The 16,777-nt window shown below is 38.6% G+C and overlaps 2 protein-coding genes across 4 annotated transcripts in view; one reads left to right on the forward strand and one right to left on the reverse strand.

Annotated features, from left to right (window-relative positions):
• Positions 1-16,777, forward strand: part of NT5DC1 (5'-nucleotidase domain containing 1) — a 138,765-nt gene that overhangs the window by 15,700 nt on the left and 106,288 nt on the right. The gene's annotated exons all lie outside the window — the stretch shown is intronic.
• Positions 848-8,984, reverse strand: COL10A1 (collagen type X alpha 1 chain). The gene is made up of 3 exons (XM_042939653.1): positions 8,761-8,984; positions 8,065-8,233; positions 848-3,773 (listed from the first exon to the last, which is right to left on the reverse strand). The coding sequence occupies exons 2-3, from the start codon at positions 8,216-8,218 to the stop codon at positions 1,903-1,905; spliced, it is 2,025 nt and encodes a 674-aa protein (XP_042795587.1). The 5' UTR covers positions 8,219-8,233; positions 8,761-8,984; the 3' UTR covers positions 848-1,902.

A 16,777-nucleotide genomic window follows, 5' to 3' on the forward strand; every position in this document is an offset into this window, starting at 1 on the left:
AGGGTCGTTCTGTGGGCTCCCTAGAATTGAAGTTCACACTTCACTATTTCCCAGCCTGGGAATGCAGATTACTCACACCTATAACCATTGGTGTCGTGGTTATAGACTGGTAGGGGAAGTGAGAATTCTATTCTCATTGCTTAAAACAGGATTGGCTGACTCAGAATGGGGCAGAGACATCGCCAAGCTGCAGCTAAGGTTTCACAGCTGTATCCGCAGGTCTGCTTGAGTTACACAGAGGATATTTCTAAGGAATAAAGAGATGCATTTATCATATGTTACCTTGTTGACTCCAACCAGACTGTCCTGATTCAACCAGTGGGCTGACTGATAGATGCTCAAGAGCAATGTTTCTCAGCTTAGAGAAATGTTGCCTTTTGATTGACATAAACTTGCCTGCCTTCTTTTTAATGTAATTTAAGCCATCAAAATGTAATATCAGCTCTTAAAAGCTGATATTAACGTAATCCTAAATATTATGACTAAAATCATGTCAAGGCAGCAAATAGTAACTGCAGAATATTTTTTCAAATTACATATTTCTCTGCCACCTGCTTTGTCCTTCCCTGAAGAAAATCACTGTTTTGGAGTAATCGTCTCACTTTTCCATGCCCAGTCACCTGCCCTTCACCCTGGCTGGTAGGTCCCATGGGGTCCTTTGGGGGCCTTTTCACAGTCCACACTGAGTGCTGGGGGAGGGGGGTGTGGGAATGCCCATCCCCAGTAGAGGGGAGTATCCGTGACAACTGTAAAAGTCACCCACATACCACTACTGTTTTACTTTTATTAACTTTGTAAAATGAAAAGCCTTCAAAGAATGGTTGAGAATACCAGATTGCTGCTGTCGAATAAATTAACATAAAAATCTGTTGATGTTATTTTATTGCATTGTAAATAAGGAGTAGGTAAAACATTTCATGCTTTAACAAGTGAGGCACAGCTTAAAAGTTTTAAACAGCAATATAAAAATACAGTACAGAGCATAAATAAATAACGTCTTTTCATTTCTAGTCAGACTTTGAAATGCTTGACGTTAGTTATACTTTCACTAGAATAGGAGGCTCAGGGTACATATGGTAATGGTCTGTAAACCCACAATATCATATTATGTGAGATTCAAGATGGAATTAAAGAAATCAAATTAATCACACTTGTATTAAGTAAATAAAATAGGTTAGACACCCATTTCCAAGTTATGAAGGGTATATAGGAAGCTTTCCTGCAGTCACAGAAAAGTTTGCAAAGGTTCATGGCTAAAGCACCTTGCATTTCAGATTAATTTTAACATAATGTTTTGGTTTTATTAGAGCTGTAAGAAGTCTATATGCCCCTGTATGTTTGAATAGATCTTGATGAAGGGGCCATATAAGCCTTTGAGTAATGCACCATCAGAAAGATCTCAGGGTATACAGTGTCTTTGAAATTTGAATATTCAAGTATTTGAGTTCTATAAAGATATGATACCTCCTGATTGTTTCCTAGAAGTTCTCCTGTTAATTCTTAGAAACAGGCTTCTTTTTAAAAACAAATGCTGAATTTCTGAAATCAAATTTAACGTAATTTAGTGTCCCATTTCAGGGTTTCATTGCGATCATTTTATTTTTTTAGCCTAGTAGGACTTTCATGGTGAAATTTTTAAATACTGAAGGAGTTCACAGAAAACTTTAAAGAGTCTTAAGGCTGCTGACTAGAAATTCAAGAGAGTCTTCGCATATAATTTACCATTGCTGCTCGCTTTGTCAGGGGGACAGTTTATTGGTCTGAAAGCTCAAATCTGTATTTTGGAAAATTAAAATTAGTCACATTTTTTTTTTGCCTACCTCCATATGCATTTTGTGGGGCGCAGTGGAGTTGGAGAATGCCTTTTCAAGCAGATTTACGTTAGCGCGGTTGGGAATATGCTCACATTGGTGCCACCAAGAACCCTGAGAAGGAGGAGTGGACATACTCAGAGGAGTACAGCCCATTTGACCCAGCATTGGGCAGCTGGAGCCACACCTGGTCATTTTCTGTGAGATCGAGTATGGCACTCCCGGAAGCCTGATCCAGGTAGCCTTTGGTGTATTCATCATAGGTGTACATGACAGGGGTGCCGTTCTTATACAGGCCCACCCAAACATGGTTCCCTTTCACATGCACGTGGTAGGAGAAATAGTATGTTCCTGGTATCCTACAGGTAAAGATTCCAGTTCTTGAGTCATAATGCTGTTGCCTGTTATACAGAATCTTATCAAATGGGATGGGAATACCTATAGCTGGGTAAGCTTTGGAGAGAATAACAGTGAACGCAGACACAGGCATCCCAGTTGCTCCCTGGTTGGCACTAACAAGAGGCCTTTGGCCTGCCTTTATAAAGCCATCGGACGGGGCTGCCTGGCCTGGGGGGCCTGGAGGGCCTGGGGGACCGGGGGGGCCAGGCTCTCCAGTGTGGCCTCTCGGACCTGGAGGCCCTGGTGGCCCAGTGGGACCATTAAGCCCCTTAGTTGCAATGCCAGCTGGGCCAGGAGGACCTGGAGTTCCTGGATCCCCTTTAGATCCAGGGAATCCTGGAATGCCTGGTGGCCCAATGGGGCCTCTGGTACCTGGTGTTCCAGGGGCACCTCTTGGACCAGCCTCACCATTGTGTCCAGGTACTCCCTTAGCTCCTGCTGGGCCCACAGGACCTGGGAGACCAGGAGGTCCTTTAACTCCAGGGTCACCTTTTGGGCCTGGGAGCCCTGGATTTCCCTTAAGACCACTGGTGCCTGGTTCTCCCGGGTACCCTGGTTTTCCATCTAACCCAGAGGAACCCCTTTCTCCCTTAGCCCCAGGGTGTCCTGCAGGCCCAGCCGGTCCTGTCTCACCTTTAGGGCCTGGAATTCCTCGGTTGCCTGGGATGCCTTTTGGTCCTTGGGGTCCCATGTTTCCGGGGGGTCCAGTTAGACCTGGTTCCCCAGGATGGCCTGCTGGGCCTTGTTCCCCTTTGGCACCTGGACTCCCTGGAAGGCCAATAGGTCCTCTTTGTCCCTTCAGGCCTGGTAACCCTGGTTTCCCAAAGCCAGGAGCCCCGGGGACCCCAGCTATTCCTGGGGCCCCAGGGTGACCTTTTGTCCCAGGAATCCCTGGCTGGCCTGGGGCTCCAGGGGCTCCTGGCTTTCCAATGCCTTCTGGTCCTCGTTCCCCAGGAGGACCTTGGGGGCCTGGTGGGCCAGCTGGTCCTCTCTCTCCTGGAAAGCCCCGATCACCTTTGATGCCTGGCTGCCCTGGAAGCCCATTTTCACCTCTTTTTCCTACTCCAGGAGAGCCAGGTGGTCCCATGGGACCCTGAGGGCCTGGAAGGCCCCTCTCACCTGGGCGTCCAGGAGTACCATATCCTGTTTCCCCTTTCTGTCCATGCACACCAGGGACTCCTGGTGTGCCCTTTTCTCCAGGAAAGCCTCTGGGTCCTGGGGCTCCTGGAGGTCCTTGTTGTCCGGGTTTTCCTGGAACAGTAATTCCAGCTGGGCCGGGGATTCCAGGTGGCCCTGGTGGGCCCCGTGGTCCTGGTAAACCAGGTGGTCCAATATCTCCTTTGGGTCCATATAGTCCTTTCTCCCCGGGTTTTCCTGGGAGTCCTGGCAAACCTGGCTTTCCAGTGGTGGATGGTCCTGGTGGTCCTGGTAATCCTGGCTCTCCTTGGGGTCCAGGACTTCCATAGCCTGGTTTTCCTGGTGGTCCAGATGGACCCGGGTGCCCTCGAGGTCCCACAGGGCCTGGGGGACCAGGGATACCTTGCTCTCCTCTTACTGATACACCTGAAAGACATGTCCGATACACAGACCCAGAGAGAGGGATGATTAGTAATGTTAAGGGATCATTGCTTCTTGAAATATAAATCAGGACAGGACATGGCAGTGTCAGTCCATTTTGGCAGACTAAGCTCAAACGGTTTCAGATAACACATTCTATATTGTTTTTAAAAACACTGCCAGAGGGCACGGTTTCATAAAACCATGGCTACCATAGTAGTTTCATTAGATCCTAATTATCCATAAAAATAAACTGGGATTGAAGAATTCATCTAGAATAAGAGTATAGGGGGGACTGGGGCGCCTGAGTGGCTCGGTCGGTTAAGCGTCAAACTCTTGGTTTTGGCTCAGGTCATGATCTCACAGCTCCTGAGTTCGAGCCCTGCATCAGGCTCTGCACTGTTACCTTACCCCCATTTATTTGGGGAAAATCATCTACCTCAAAAGGAAAGGGGAAAGTATTTAACAGAAAAGGAATGAAGAGACAAATGCAGAAATAATGGGAAAATATTTAAGAACTCTAACAATTGTCTTTCACAAAAGCTAGCCTATATGACATCAGTGAGAAGTGCTATTGATTTCTAGTTTATATCTGCCATGGCTCTGCTGAACACAGTTTATATTTAGTTTGAATTTTTTCAATTTCAGTACATACTGTGAGCTCCTACATTCTCTTTTAATTGACTTAAAATCGAAACAAAGAATTAGAGAATTAGATCTAATGGGCAAAGTATATAAAATAGTATTAAAATATTTATCTAAAGTTTTTTTTTGACTAATGCAAATAGATATTGTTGATTTTATAAAGCTGTGAGTTCATTTGAACTAAATACTTCTACTGATATTATGGATTAAATTCAAAAATCACTTATTCACTGCTTGCGATGTGAAAAGTGCCCCTGGGCCACAAGTGTGGGGGAAGCACACGACACATCTTATAAGAGTCCTCAAGGGAGCAAAACACGTGTCCATGTGATAAGTGCTTAAAGAGGTGTCCAAGGTTTTGGTTTTAGTCATTCAAAGGTAGGATTAAACAGAGCATTACTGCCATTAGGATATATAATTAGGGAAGTATTACCATGTCAAAGAATCTTTAGGCAGCAATCATCATAAACATCTATAAGATACTCTTTCTCAGAGAAATTCTTTAATAGCAAAAATGGTAATAAAATGACATGTGATTTAAGTGTCTACTTGCAGAGTTTATATTAAAATCACTTTCTGTTTAATAAATTTTCAGGAACATAGATGGAATGCCTTCATATACTATTTAGATTCTTACACGTTGGAAAATGGTTCATAGTAATGGTAGATTTAGCAAATGGCATAATCGTTGAATGGTTTGGTCAAAACCCTGAAAATGACGTTTGGCTGTGACTTTTGAGCCATACCTTTTTTGTACATAAATGATTATTTAATTTACTTAAACTTTGTCTAAGTCTTTAATGGCTTTAGAAATCAAAATGAAAACTAAATTGGAATTAATATTAAGTGAATTGAAATAAATTGTAAATTGCCTTTGAACACATAGGTCTATGGGTATAGTTCCCATTAACTGTTAATTGTTGGTACATTATTATATTTTTTAAAATCTTTCATATTAATTAACTGGCATGTAAGAAGTAGTTAGCCAACAATAGTTGCCTATTCTCCTGGGTAGAGAGATTCCTGATATCTGAAAAACGTTTAGTGACAAATGAAATGTAAAATACAGAGCAGAATCATTAAAATAGATGTGCTAAAAAAGGAAAATTATTTTAGACTTGGATATTTTGTACTGATTAGAGTTATGTTTTGTTTTGCAAATTTTTAAATGTATAGAACTTTATTCACCCCTGGATTTTCAGAAAATGACATCAGGAAGAAGATTATGAGAAAAATTAGTTTATGGAAAAGATCTCCATGTAATCATACATATCTTATTGATAGATTGACTTTTTAGTGGACATATATGTCTATAAGTGTAAAGGGGTGTGATACATTGCAAGTAGAATAGATGAATAAGTAGAAAACAAAATAGTACATTTTCTTTTTCAAATGCAAGCTATGTTAGATGGGGTTTGCTTCAGAATCTTATTCTGAATCTCCTAAAGATCAGTATCCATACTAAAAATGATGGTCTTGGTCTGGTCAGAAATCTGTTTAATGTTAAAATAGGGAGGAAAAATAGTCTTACTGAAAATGACTGTATAGAGCATCTTTTGAAACTGGAAGTTCCAAGACAGGGTCATCTCAGTCACTTGGAATATTGCCCTAATAGGTCCTCCACCTCTTCATGCAAGAAAGAATGTGAGTTCTGTTGTGTCTTTGGGGGATAGCCCCTGTTTGTTGCTTGCCAACCGAAAAAAATTAAAGATTAGGGTGATACCATCCTCAAGGAGAAATGATTACCCAGCAGAAAAGTTTCTGAAATGCCACAAGCCAAAATAGTGGTTGATTATGTCAGAATGTGGCATCCACCTGGCCACCAGCTCTGCAGTCCTTTGCAGTGTAATTTAGTGTGTTTTGGCTGAGCTGTCTTTGAGCCTGTGTTGAACAGATGAGCCCAGGAATTAAATAGGCACTCTTTGTGTTTCTGTTATCAGTTTAATGTTATAATTGTATAAATTGTGGGCTTTTGTCTTTCTTTCAGTGCATTAGTGCCTGCCAGTGAATGATAAGGTATTTGAGTTTCCACCTCAAATTATTATCAAGTAGAGACCTTAGTGGAGTTAACAATTAAAATGCAGCTTCTAAACTTTTCATTTGTTAGTAAGATACATATTTTCATTTATTCTGCAGAAATAGCCAAGATGATAAAGTACGTAAGGATGGGAAGATAGAAATATTTTTAACCTTCTATGAGTGGTGCATGTGATGCTTGAGTCTTTTTAACTCAAGACTGTTTCATATGATCTTAGTAAACTATAAAAAGTGTGAATTAGTGATCATAACGGTGTACCCAGTGATGTTTCTCCTAACATTTCACATTGCTGTTCGTTGCTTCAAGTAAAGTAGCAGGTTTCCTTATCTTTTATTCTTTCTTTCTGTAGCTTTTCTCCGTTCTCATATATTATTTGTATTCTGAGGCGTTCAGAAGTTTTTGTTATGCACCTGTGCCTTTGTTTTTAAACATTGAGCTCCCTTTCATGAATTGCTTTAAATTTTGTTTTTCTCAAGAAGAGATTCCTATAAGTTTAACTTGCTCAAAATGGTTGTCTCCAAAAGCATAATTTGTAAAGTTTATGGCAAATACCCTTAGCATTATTTGCAAGGTAAAATATATAACTATAATGAAAAAATACTAAGGAAAGGAAATTTGAGTCCTGCAATCAGTTCAGATTGTTCAGTTTAATTCAGTAGATTTTTACAGGCAGTTTGTGCCAGATGCTATTAAAATGGAATTAGCAAATGTGAAACCTAATAATTGCCTTTTTTGAGGATCTGTTAGTAGTGTACATACATTTCCTCAGTTCTCTTCATAGTAACTGAGAAAGCTGAACAGTTGAGAAATGGGATTCAAGAACAAAGTTAAATCGTGTCTAAGGCTACCCCACCTGTACCACCAGGAGTGAGGAGGAGTACCCGTAGTGCTGCTAATACTTGAGCACTTGACAGGTATTCACTCACTTAAGCTTCATGACAGTCCTTGGAGATAGCTGCTGCTTCTTTTACAAATGAAGAAACTAAGGCACAGAGGGGACAAGTAACTTACCTGAGGTCCCATAGTTAGTACAAGGCAGTTCATAAGTCTGAGTACTTAACTGCTAAACCATACAGAAATTTATAAAGAACTGTGAAAATTGCTGCTTCATTTGTCTGTTAAGTTTCTTGGGAAGGCATTAGATTTTATTTGATAATTAAGACTGAGTTTTGTATATGTGGACTAGCTGAATCGGTTGTAAAAGTGAATAATGGTTAACTGTTTAGATGGATAAACCTGCTACTCTTTGTACAATTGGCAATTATTTTTAGTTAAAACATTTTAAACTTGATTAATTTTTATTGGATTCATATTTCTAGATTATGGGTAATTGCGCAAAAGCATCATCTGAGGGAAGAACTTTGCACACATAAAAGTTCTTACTATTCTTTGGGTACATCTTTCTACTATACTCATTATACAAAGGATTTTAATGTTCTTGAATAGACATGCTTTTTCCACAAATTATTTTGTTCTAATATTTCAGACAGGTTCGGGAGTTTAAAGGTAATTGAACACCAAATAGAATTAAAAGCATTTTGTTTAAGAGATTATTAAGATTGTAGAAAGCAACAACCAATACGTTTATACAGCAAAATACACAGTTTTGTTTACCTTTACCCTTTATGGCATAGGGAATGAAGAACTGTGTCTTAGTGTTGGGTAGTGGGCCTTTTATGCCTGTAGGTGTTTGGTATCGCTCAGCATAAAATCCTCCATGAACCAGGTTCAAGGACAGTAGCAGCAAAAGGGCTGTTTGTGGCAGCATGTTCTCAGATGGATTCTGAAAAACAGAAAAGAATAGTGTCTTGTTATTGACCTGTTTTATCTGTCTGATGTTGGACAGATGAATTCTTTATTCTAAAAGGTAGTTAGCTACCTTTTTTTTTTTTTACCTTATCCTGTTTTTAATGTATTCCATAAATCAGAATTATAAGTTTTTAGTTACATGAATATATGGCTTAGTTGTTATTGGAAACCACATTCAAGTAATCAAGCAAAACTGAAGTGATTTTTTTAAAAAAAGAAACACAGAAACCATAATTGGATGCATATATTAATAATGCAGTATCTTTAACATAGATTGAAACATCCACTAGTTCCAAAATACACTGAATAGGACAGGATTTTACCAATATGATTTTACTAAGACTGTCTTTTATGTAGACTGATACGAATTAAACTTTCCAAGTACACTTTAGTGGAAAGTCATTTTTTTTAAATGACAAAAACCAAATAGTCAATTTATTGAGGCTTATTTCCAAATAAGCTAACATGGAGGTCCTCTAGAGTATGAAGTGATAGACTTACCTGGTGTTGGCGTTCCTGGAGATGATTTCTTTGCAGCTTTCTGAACCCTCCTGTGCCCAGGTGAGCAGTGCAGAAGGGTGCCTTCTTCAGAGCTATCCGGCAGTATTTATACTGGTTTTTCCCTTACTTCATGAGGTTACCCTGAGTTTAAGCTCCTCCCTCGAGAGGTGGAGAGAGTACTAATTATGGTGGAAAGTTCTATTGGGCAGGCGTACAGGATCAGGTTGGGCTGTCTTTCCTTGTTTTCTTATTGAAAAATAAACTCTTTGTCTTAAATATATATTAATAGTTTTAACCATGCACCATCTTTTTCTATGATTTTATTTTAGAATTTATTACTCAGATGTTTAGGTTGGTTCATGATGGGATGATAATACCCCCTTTTATTTTTGAAAGTACATTCTTGTGTTATTTGTTTGAAAATATTTGGTAGTATATATAAGTAGGAAAGGAAGTCTTTTGGATGCGGATGTGGATATGAACCATCATCTAAATTCTTTAATTATGATGGAAAGCCACCAATGTGTCCATTAATGTTCCTAAACTTTTATGAAAATAGCTTACTCCTATTCTTACTTATTTTTGAGCTTGAGAAAAACAAAATGGTAAAAATGTAGATATGTATTGTGTCTTAGGACTTTTGTGTAAGTCCTCAGAAGTTAAGAGAAATTTTATGTATGTTAGTATATACATACTATATTTCAATTTTTCATATTAAATATTTTAAAGTTTTCAGAAATTCCAAATTCCATGAATTTGATAGTAGAGTTAGCAATATAATTACCCTGAGGGATTATTTACAACATTACAATGTATTCAGTAAATAGCTTCAGGTTTTATTGCTTCATTTTGGATTTTACTTTAGATTTTCAGTAGAGATTACAAAAGCCTTAACTGATAATGTCAAATCATGTCTGTTTAAATAAAATTGTTAAGTTCATGGCAGAAGAAGAAAATTCCTCAAACTTTGCTTTCAGTTTAAAAATCTCAGTGGCTTACCTTACCTTTAGGAATCTTGATTCAGCCCAGTTAGAAACATTTTTCCCCTCAAGATGCAAGTAAACATTATCATTGTCATTTTCAATGGTTAGAATTCTCTTTAACAATATTAGGAGACAAAGTCAGTTTTCAGGATGCTAAAAAATCTAATAAAAGCGGAATGTTGAGAGGCCAAACTTTGTATCCAATTTTATTGTTTTGGAGCTAAATTAAATCAACTGTACAGGTGAAGTAGGTGAGAAGAAAAACTCCATAACAGGCATAGATACAACATTTTGAAAACCTCTGCAGAGTTCGGGGTGCCTGGGTGGCTCAATCGCTTAAGTGTCTGACTCTTGGTTTCAGCTGAGATCATGATCTCATGATTTCGAGAGTTCCAGTCCCACATTGGGCTCTGTGCTGACAGTGTAGAGCCTTCTTGGGATTCTCTCTCTCTTCTCTCTCTCTCTCTCTCTCTCTCTCTCTCTCTCTCTCTCTTAAAAATAAGTAAATTAAAAAAACAAAACCCTCTGCAGAATTAAAGTAGTATGGTTTCAGGATTGATCAACAATTGAAATAATTGAATGTTTGACCAGTGGATGAAATAAAGATTTGTTCTTTTTGTTGTCCTTTCCTCCTCCTGTGCCTGTCATTTTCTGTATTTCTTTAGACTAAGCCTTGTATAGCACCTTACAGAAATGTAAACAGATAGCTCATCTCGGTGATCCGCTTTCTCCTCTCACTTTTAAACCTTTCCTTGGTTGCCACATTTAATTTTTTTTTTTTTCAACATTTTTTATTTATTTTTGGGACAGAGAGAGACAGAGCATGAACGGGGGAGGGGCAGAGAGAGAGGGAGACACAGAATCGGAAACAGGCTCCAGGCTCCGAGCCATCAGCCCAGAGCCTGACGCGGGGCTCGAACTCACGGACCGCGAGATCGTGACCTGGCTGAAGTCGGACGCTTAACCGACTGCGCCACCCAGGCGCCCCGGTTGCCATATTTAAAAATCTACAAGGTCCTATATGTCTTTATAAATACTCCTAGATACACATGAAACATAGCCTTTATATCAGTTTAGATTAACAGGAGAATTAGAAAGTTTATATTCTAATACTTCTTTCATCATTTGGAAATTGTCTATGGAACAGCTTTTGTAATTATATAATTAATATGAGCTCTGCTATGTCTAACAGACTGCAAAGGTAAGTGGGAGAAATGACTGCCTTCCACTTACTTACGGTTCATTTGGATAATGTTTTGGAAAAGTAGGTGAGGTAACATGGATGTTCTTGAAGGCTAGGCTATAGAATTTGTTTGAAAAGGAGTTATTAGAAGTCCATGTTGTAGGGGCACCCGGGTGGCTTAGTCGGTTAGTGTCTGACTCTTGATGTAGGCTCAGTTCATGATCTTATGGTTAGTGAGTTCAAGCCCCATCTGGGGTTCTGTGCTGACAGTGCAGAGCCTGCATGGGATTCTCTCTCTCCCTGTCTTTCTCTGTCCCTTCCCCACTCGCGTACGTGGTCTCTCTCAAAAATAAACATTAAAAAAATTAAAAAAGCAAGTACATATTCTAGTATTTTTGTATGTATATATGGTTACACACACATACACTTATTTGTTTAGAATCGAGACTGATACCTGTTAGATACCATTCATATGGAAGTTGAGAAGATTAATTCTCAGCTCTTCCTAGTGTACCTATGTAGACCATTTGTTCATCTGTGGCTACTCCAGCTATTTTCAGAGCTTTTCACCTTCAACTCTCTAGGTGTCTGTTACACAATGAAAAGTTTGGACTAGGTTTCTAAGCTCCTCCAGCTTTAAAATTAGATTATTATTGTGTTTGAGGTATTTTGCTGTTCCCCATGGTGAGACAGACAGTGGGCTTGACTCCATTTAGTACTTACTAGACAAAGTCCATACCAGGTGGTCATATGCCTTCTTTTTGGGATATGTAAATATATGTGGGTATTTGTCAATCTATATTCCCCTTTAACTTTGGAAAATGTGGTGTCTTTATTGGAGAAGTCTTGGACATTCAACCCTTTTTGCAAATAGTGTACTTATTTCAGCGCAGGGAATCTGACTGCTGTTTGCTTTGTTAGTCACATAAGAAGCACTGTCTTGTCCAAAACAGATTGTAGAATCAGAATATTTGCTAGCCACACCTCACCCAATTGTGTATTTAAAACTATTTTTACTTTGGGAGTTTACTTGTAGATGTTTGAAGTGCCTAGTCTGTGGCTTCATGATGAAAACCCATCCTACTTAAAACAGAAAGCCATGCTTTCTAAACGCCGTAACCTAAGTGAATTTAAGTACCAAATATGAATGTTTTTTGAATATCTAGCATTTAGCCGCTTTAAGCTTTCCTATCCATTTTCACTACCCAGAGTTAGTCGTTAACTCAATATTTTTTGAGTACCTCTTATGTGTCCGGCATAGAGATAAAAAGTGGGTGAATAATGTGCGGCCCCCACCCTTACTGGGTTTGAACAGTGGTTCACAACCTTTTTTCCCCATTTCTACATTTCTGGGGACATGACACAGTCCCTTCAGTCTTCCATGTTCTGTGAGATAGTGGTGGTTCAGAGACTATATTCTGAAAAAGCCCTTCAGGTGATCATAGTGGACTCCTAAGTTGGAATATCTTGGTCTGATAACACTGTTTGATTACAGCTTATTAATATATTGTTACATAGTTTTTGTTGTTTTGTGCATATAGTTTTTAACTTTATTGTGGAAAATTTTAGTCTCAGATAGAAATAGAGAGATTAGTTACTGTGAGTGCCTAGGTACCCCTTTACCCAATTTAAACTAATCTCAGCTCCTTGCCACTCAGTCCTTCCATTCGACATAGCCCAAAGTTGTGGGCAAATGCTACACATATGTTGTACCAATTCACCTGTGAATATTTCAGTATACTACTCCAGAAAATGAGTCCTTTTTCTCTAAAACAAAATCTTCATCATACCTAAAAAACTAACCATTTCTTAATATTATCAAATCCATTAGTCCGTGTTCATATTTTCCCAGTTATCTTAATGTATGTACACACACACGTACATATGTATGTAAGTGTATACATGTTCACATATAAGCATATATAGATAACTCATATAGTGTGTGTATTGTGTATATATACACGTACATACATATTTATGTTTTTATTGGTTTATTCTTTGTTCAGATTAGGTTCATGAATTGTCCCTAATTTTTTTTTTAATGTTTATTGATTTTGAGAGAGAAAGTGAGCGAGCATGCCAGCAGAGGAGTAGCAGAGACAGAGGGAGAGAAAGAATTGAATCCTAGGTGGGCTCTGTGCTGATGGTGCAGAGCCTGACACAGGGCTCGATCTCACCAACCATGAGATCATGACCTGAGCCAGAATCAAGAATTGGATGCTTTATCAACTGAACCACCCAGGCATCTGAATGGTCCCTAATTTATATGTTCCTGTTACTGTAGTTTTCTCATCTATGTCTCTTTATTTCCTTTGCAGTTCATTTGTTGAAAACTGGGTCATTTATTTTGTACAGTTTCCCACAGATTAATTTGGATTTTGTTGTCACTTAAAATACTTTTCTGTATCCTGTGTTTCCTATAGATTGGTAGTTAGATCTAGAGGTTTGATCTCCTTCAGGTTTGAGACACACACACACACACACACACACACACTTTTGTAGCAAGTATATTTTATACAGACCCTAGTATATGGTATATTTCAGTCAGAAGGCCCTTCATTGCTCATTGTCTCCTCTTGTGGTGTTGCTAGGCATGATCATTATCTAGATTCATTATTTCACTGGTGGTTACAAAATGGTAATATTCAAATTCTATCATTCCTCCTTTGTTTATTAGCTAGAATACTTCTGTAAATAAAAACACTTCTTCATTAACTACTTGGTTACCTCGAAGTACAGTTTGCATAGAAAAAAGCAGGAGAAATACCTTTATCATTGTGTAATCTAATAAGCTTATTTTCCTAGCATCCTCTAGAGGTGGCCCAGTGAGTTGTTTGAATATCATTATAAACTCGTGGATTTAAACATATTTTATGTATTTAAGATCCATGGTAGTTACTATTGCTCAGATTTTTTCCCTGCTTCTTCATGGTGGCTCCTGATTTCTTTTGACGTGATCCCAATAGTCTTTTATAAAGCTTCTTTCCTTCTAGGATTTCATACGTCCCTGGCCCAGAGCTGTACTCAGGAAGTCTTAGTTCCTTTTGTGGGAAATAGAAGTTAGAGACCACAATCCGGGTGTCTGGGTTCTAGGGGTATACATTGCTCCTGGCTTGGGATTGTTTCTAGGCTTTTCCAGTGGACAGAGCTAGGAAATTCATTCATGTAATGTTAATTAAATATAAAACACATAATAACCTCATACTGACACATCTAATTCACATGCAGGATCACAGAGAGTTTAATGATTTTCAACTTAATCGCTAACTCCTTAATCCTACACTAAAATTCCCATTTCTCAGGACAGTAAGGGAGTTATTACTTTGCTTTGTTCTATAACACAGTTTCTCAGTAACCATACCCATATTCACACCACAATATTGAAAACAGTTTAAAATTATTTTTGCAGTTCTTTCAGTATTTCTACTAGACCTATATAGTCAAATTACTGTGCCTTAGAGTCAAAACAGCTCAGAATGCTACCCACTCCGTTCACTGTTAGGTTTGTTTCCTCTTGCTCTCAATTTTTAGAAATGTTCTCTTAAAATTTAATTTTGTTTTATACTTTCCTAAATTGTTTACATTTCTAGTGCTGTGCTGATAAATGATTAACAAATGGCTTGGGGGTTCGGAAGGTATGTTTGCTGGGATCCATGCTGTAAATACCTTCCACCACAGCCAATTTCAAGCTGCCACGGTAAAGACAACTGGCTCACAAAATACCTGAGCTTTTATCAGGAGCCAGTACAAGCCAACTTTAGCATACATTGCGTATTTCTCAAGTCAAATGTATAAAACCAGGAATATTCAGAGAAACTTGGCTTCTGTTATAGACCTATCCACCCTGTTCCACCTGCCTTCTATAACTTTTAAAAAAAAATCTTTTTTTTGGTTTATACTTTTATTATTTTTTAAAATATTTGTTCATATCCCCTTCCAGTTTCTTAGATAATGACATCATAAAATACATACTGATTGCTACCTTTTTATGTAATAGTTTTACAGCTGTATAGTACTTCATTGTATGAACGTGCCATAGTTTTATACCCATTTCCCTATTGATGGACATGTGTGTTATTTCCTCTCTTTTGCTAATACAAATATTTCTACAGTGAATTACTTTGTCTATGTGTATTTTTTTGCCAGAATATCTTTGGGAGAGATTTTTACAACAGGATATCATAGAACAAAGTTAAATGCATATTTAATTTTGTTACATATCATTAAATCCCCTCCAGAGGTCCTGTCTCATTTTGCATTTCCACCAGCAAACTATGGGAGGGCTTGTTTCCTCATGGCCTCACCAACAGGATATATTGCTTAGATTTTGTTGAATTTTCAGGGTTTTGCCCATTTTATAGGTGAAAACTGGAATCTTGGTGTAGTTGTGATTTTTAACTCTTCTTACAAAGCTTATGGTTGCACATCTTGTCATACAGTTAAGACCGTACTTCTAGCCCACTTTTCCTGTAAGTGTTCTCTATCTTAGGAATATAAACCTCTTTTCTGTGATACAGTTTGCATATATTTTTCCTAGTTTGTCATTTGTCTTTTTTGTTTGTTTATGAGGTTTTTTTTAACACTCAAAATTTTCTTTGAAGATCCATATGCTTTTGATTCTGAAAATTATTGTTCTTTCATAGACTCAGAGCTGTAAGGAACATTAAAGGTCACCTAGATCAATCATATCATTCTTCAAATGAGGAAACTGGCTTCTGTGTTATGAATGTCTCCTTCCCTCATGTTTAATTGAGTTACATTTCTGAAGTGAAGAGCTGTTGACAAGAGAGCCCATTGAAAGAAAACGCCACCGACTAAGCTCATATGTTCATCTCCTTATCCAAGCAGGGTGCTGATCTTCCTGTCTCCTTAATCCTTCAGTCCTTTAGCAGTGGAAACGGGAAAAGCGCCCAGAAGCATAGTTAGGGCACTTGGAGATCCCAGCATCCACCACCACCTCGCTGTCCCTCATTCCTCTTGAAAAGAATTTAAAAGAACATTCGTAGGTGCTATTACAGAGCCCAGGAGCTAAAAATGAACTATTTGTGAAAATAGTCAAATGTGGCTTAGTGGTTAGATACCTGCTGACGGCTTGAAAGGAGAAATTCATGCACAAAAACAGGTGTTTATGAATCTTCAGGCTAGGTCAAGAAAAACTGAGAGTCATTTAAGAAGTTTGAACAAGGGTTTTATATTCTATTTTCTATTACACATAAATTGCTACATTACTTAAAGAACTCATAGTTTTGTGCCACAGGCACTTAATGACATCACCATCTTTCCAAAGTAACCTGCTGAGTTAAAAATATAGAGCTCCTTGGCTCCTTGACCTCTGATCTTCAGGGATCCTGGCCACCCAAGAGGCTCTTGGCTGTTCAAACATGTTCCTACTCTATTTACAAGTTCAGCTTTCACGTGCAGTCTCTGCTAAGTTAGAAGAAGTTAGAAAAAGTGTAGAAAAGTAAAGTTTTAACGGGGGAAGTCATAGGAAGACACTTTCTTTTTGGATCTTTCTACTCCCCTGCTTATTATCGTACTTTGAACCACTCCATAGTCACAAAGTACCTAAAGGTACAAAGTACCTAGAGGGTACCTGAGGTACCTGTTGGTACCAGTTGGTATTTGCGAGTGACAACACAGACCATCAAGAAACCCACCCTTGAGACTATTGCTCCTGCAGCTGTTCAACTTCCTCATAGTAACAGTTATAATACATTGCACGGTTTTCAGTTTAAGTCATGCTGGGTCATACTCTTTGATCAAACAACGTCCTTACCTGGCTGACAGATTTCCACTCCTAACTGAGCTGATGCTAAGGGACTCGTCTTCCTGCCCTCTCTGGCTCCTCCCC

This window comes from Panthera leo, chromosome B2, assembly GCF_018350215.1.
Source record: "Panthera leo isolate Ple1 chromosome B2, P.leo_Ple1_pat1.1, whole genome shotgun sequence".
In the NCBI taxonomy this organism is placed as follows: Eukaryota; Metazoa; Chordata; class Mammalia; order Carnivora; family Felidae; genus Panthera; species Panthera leo.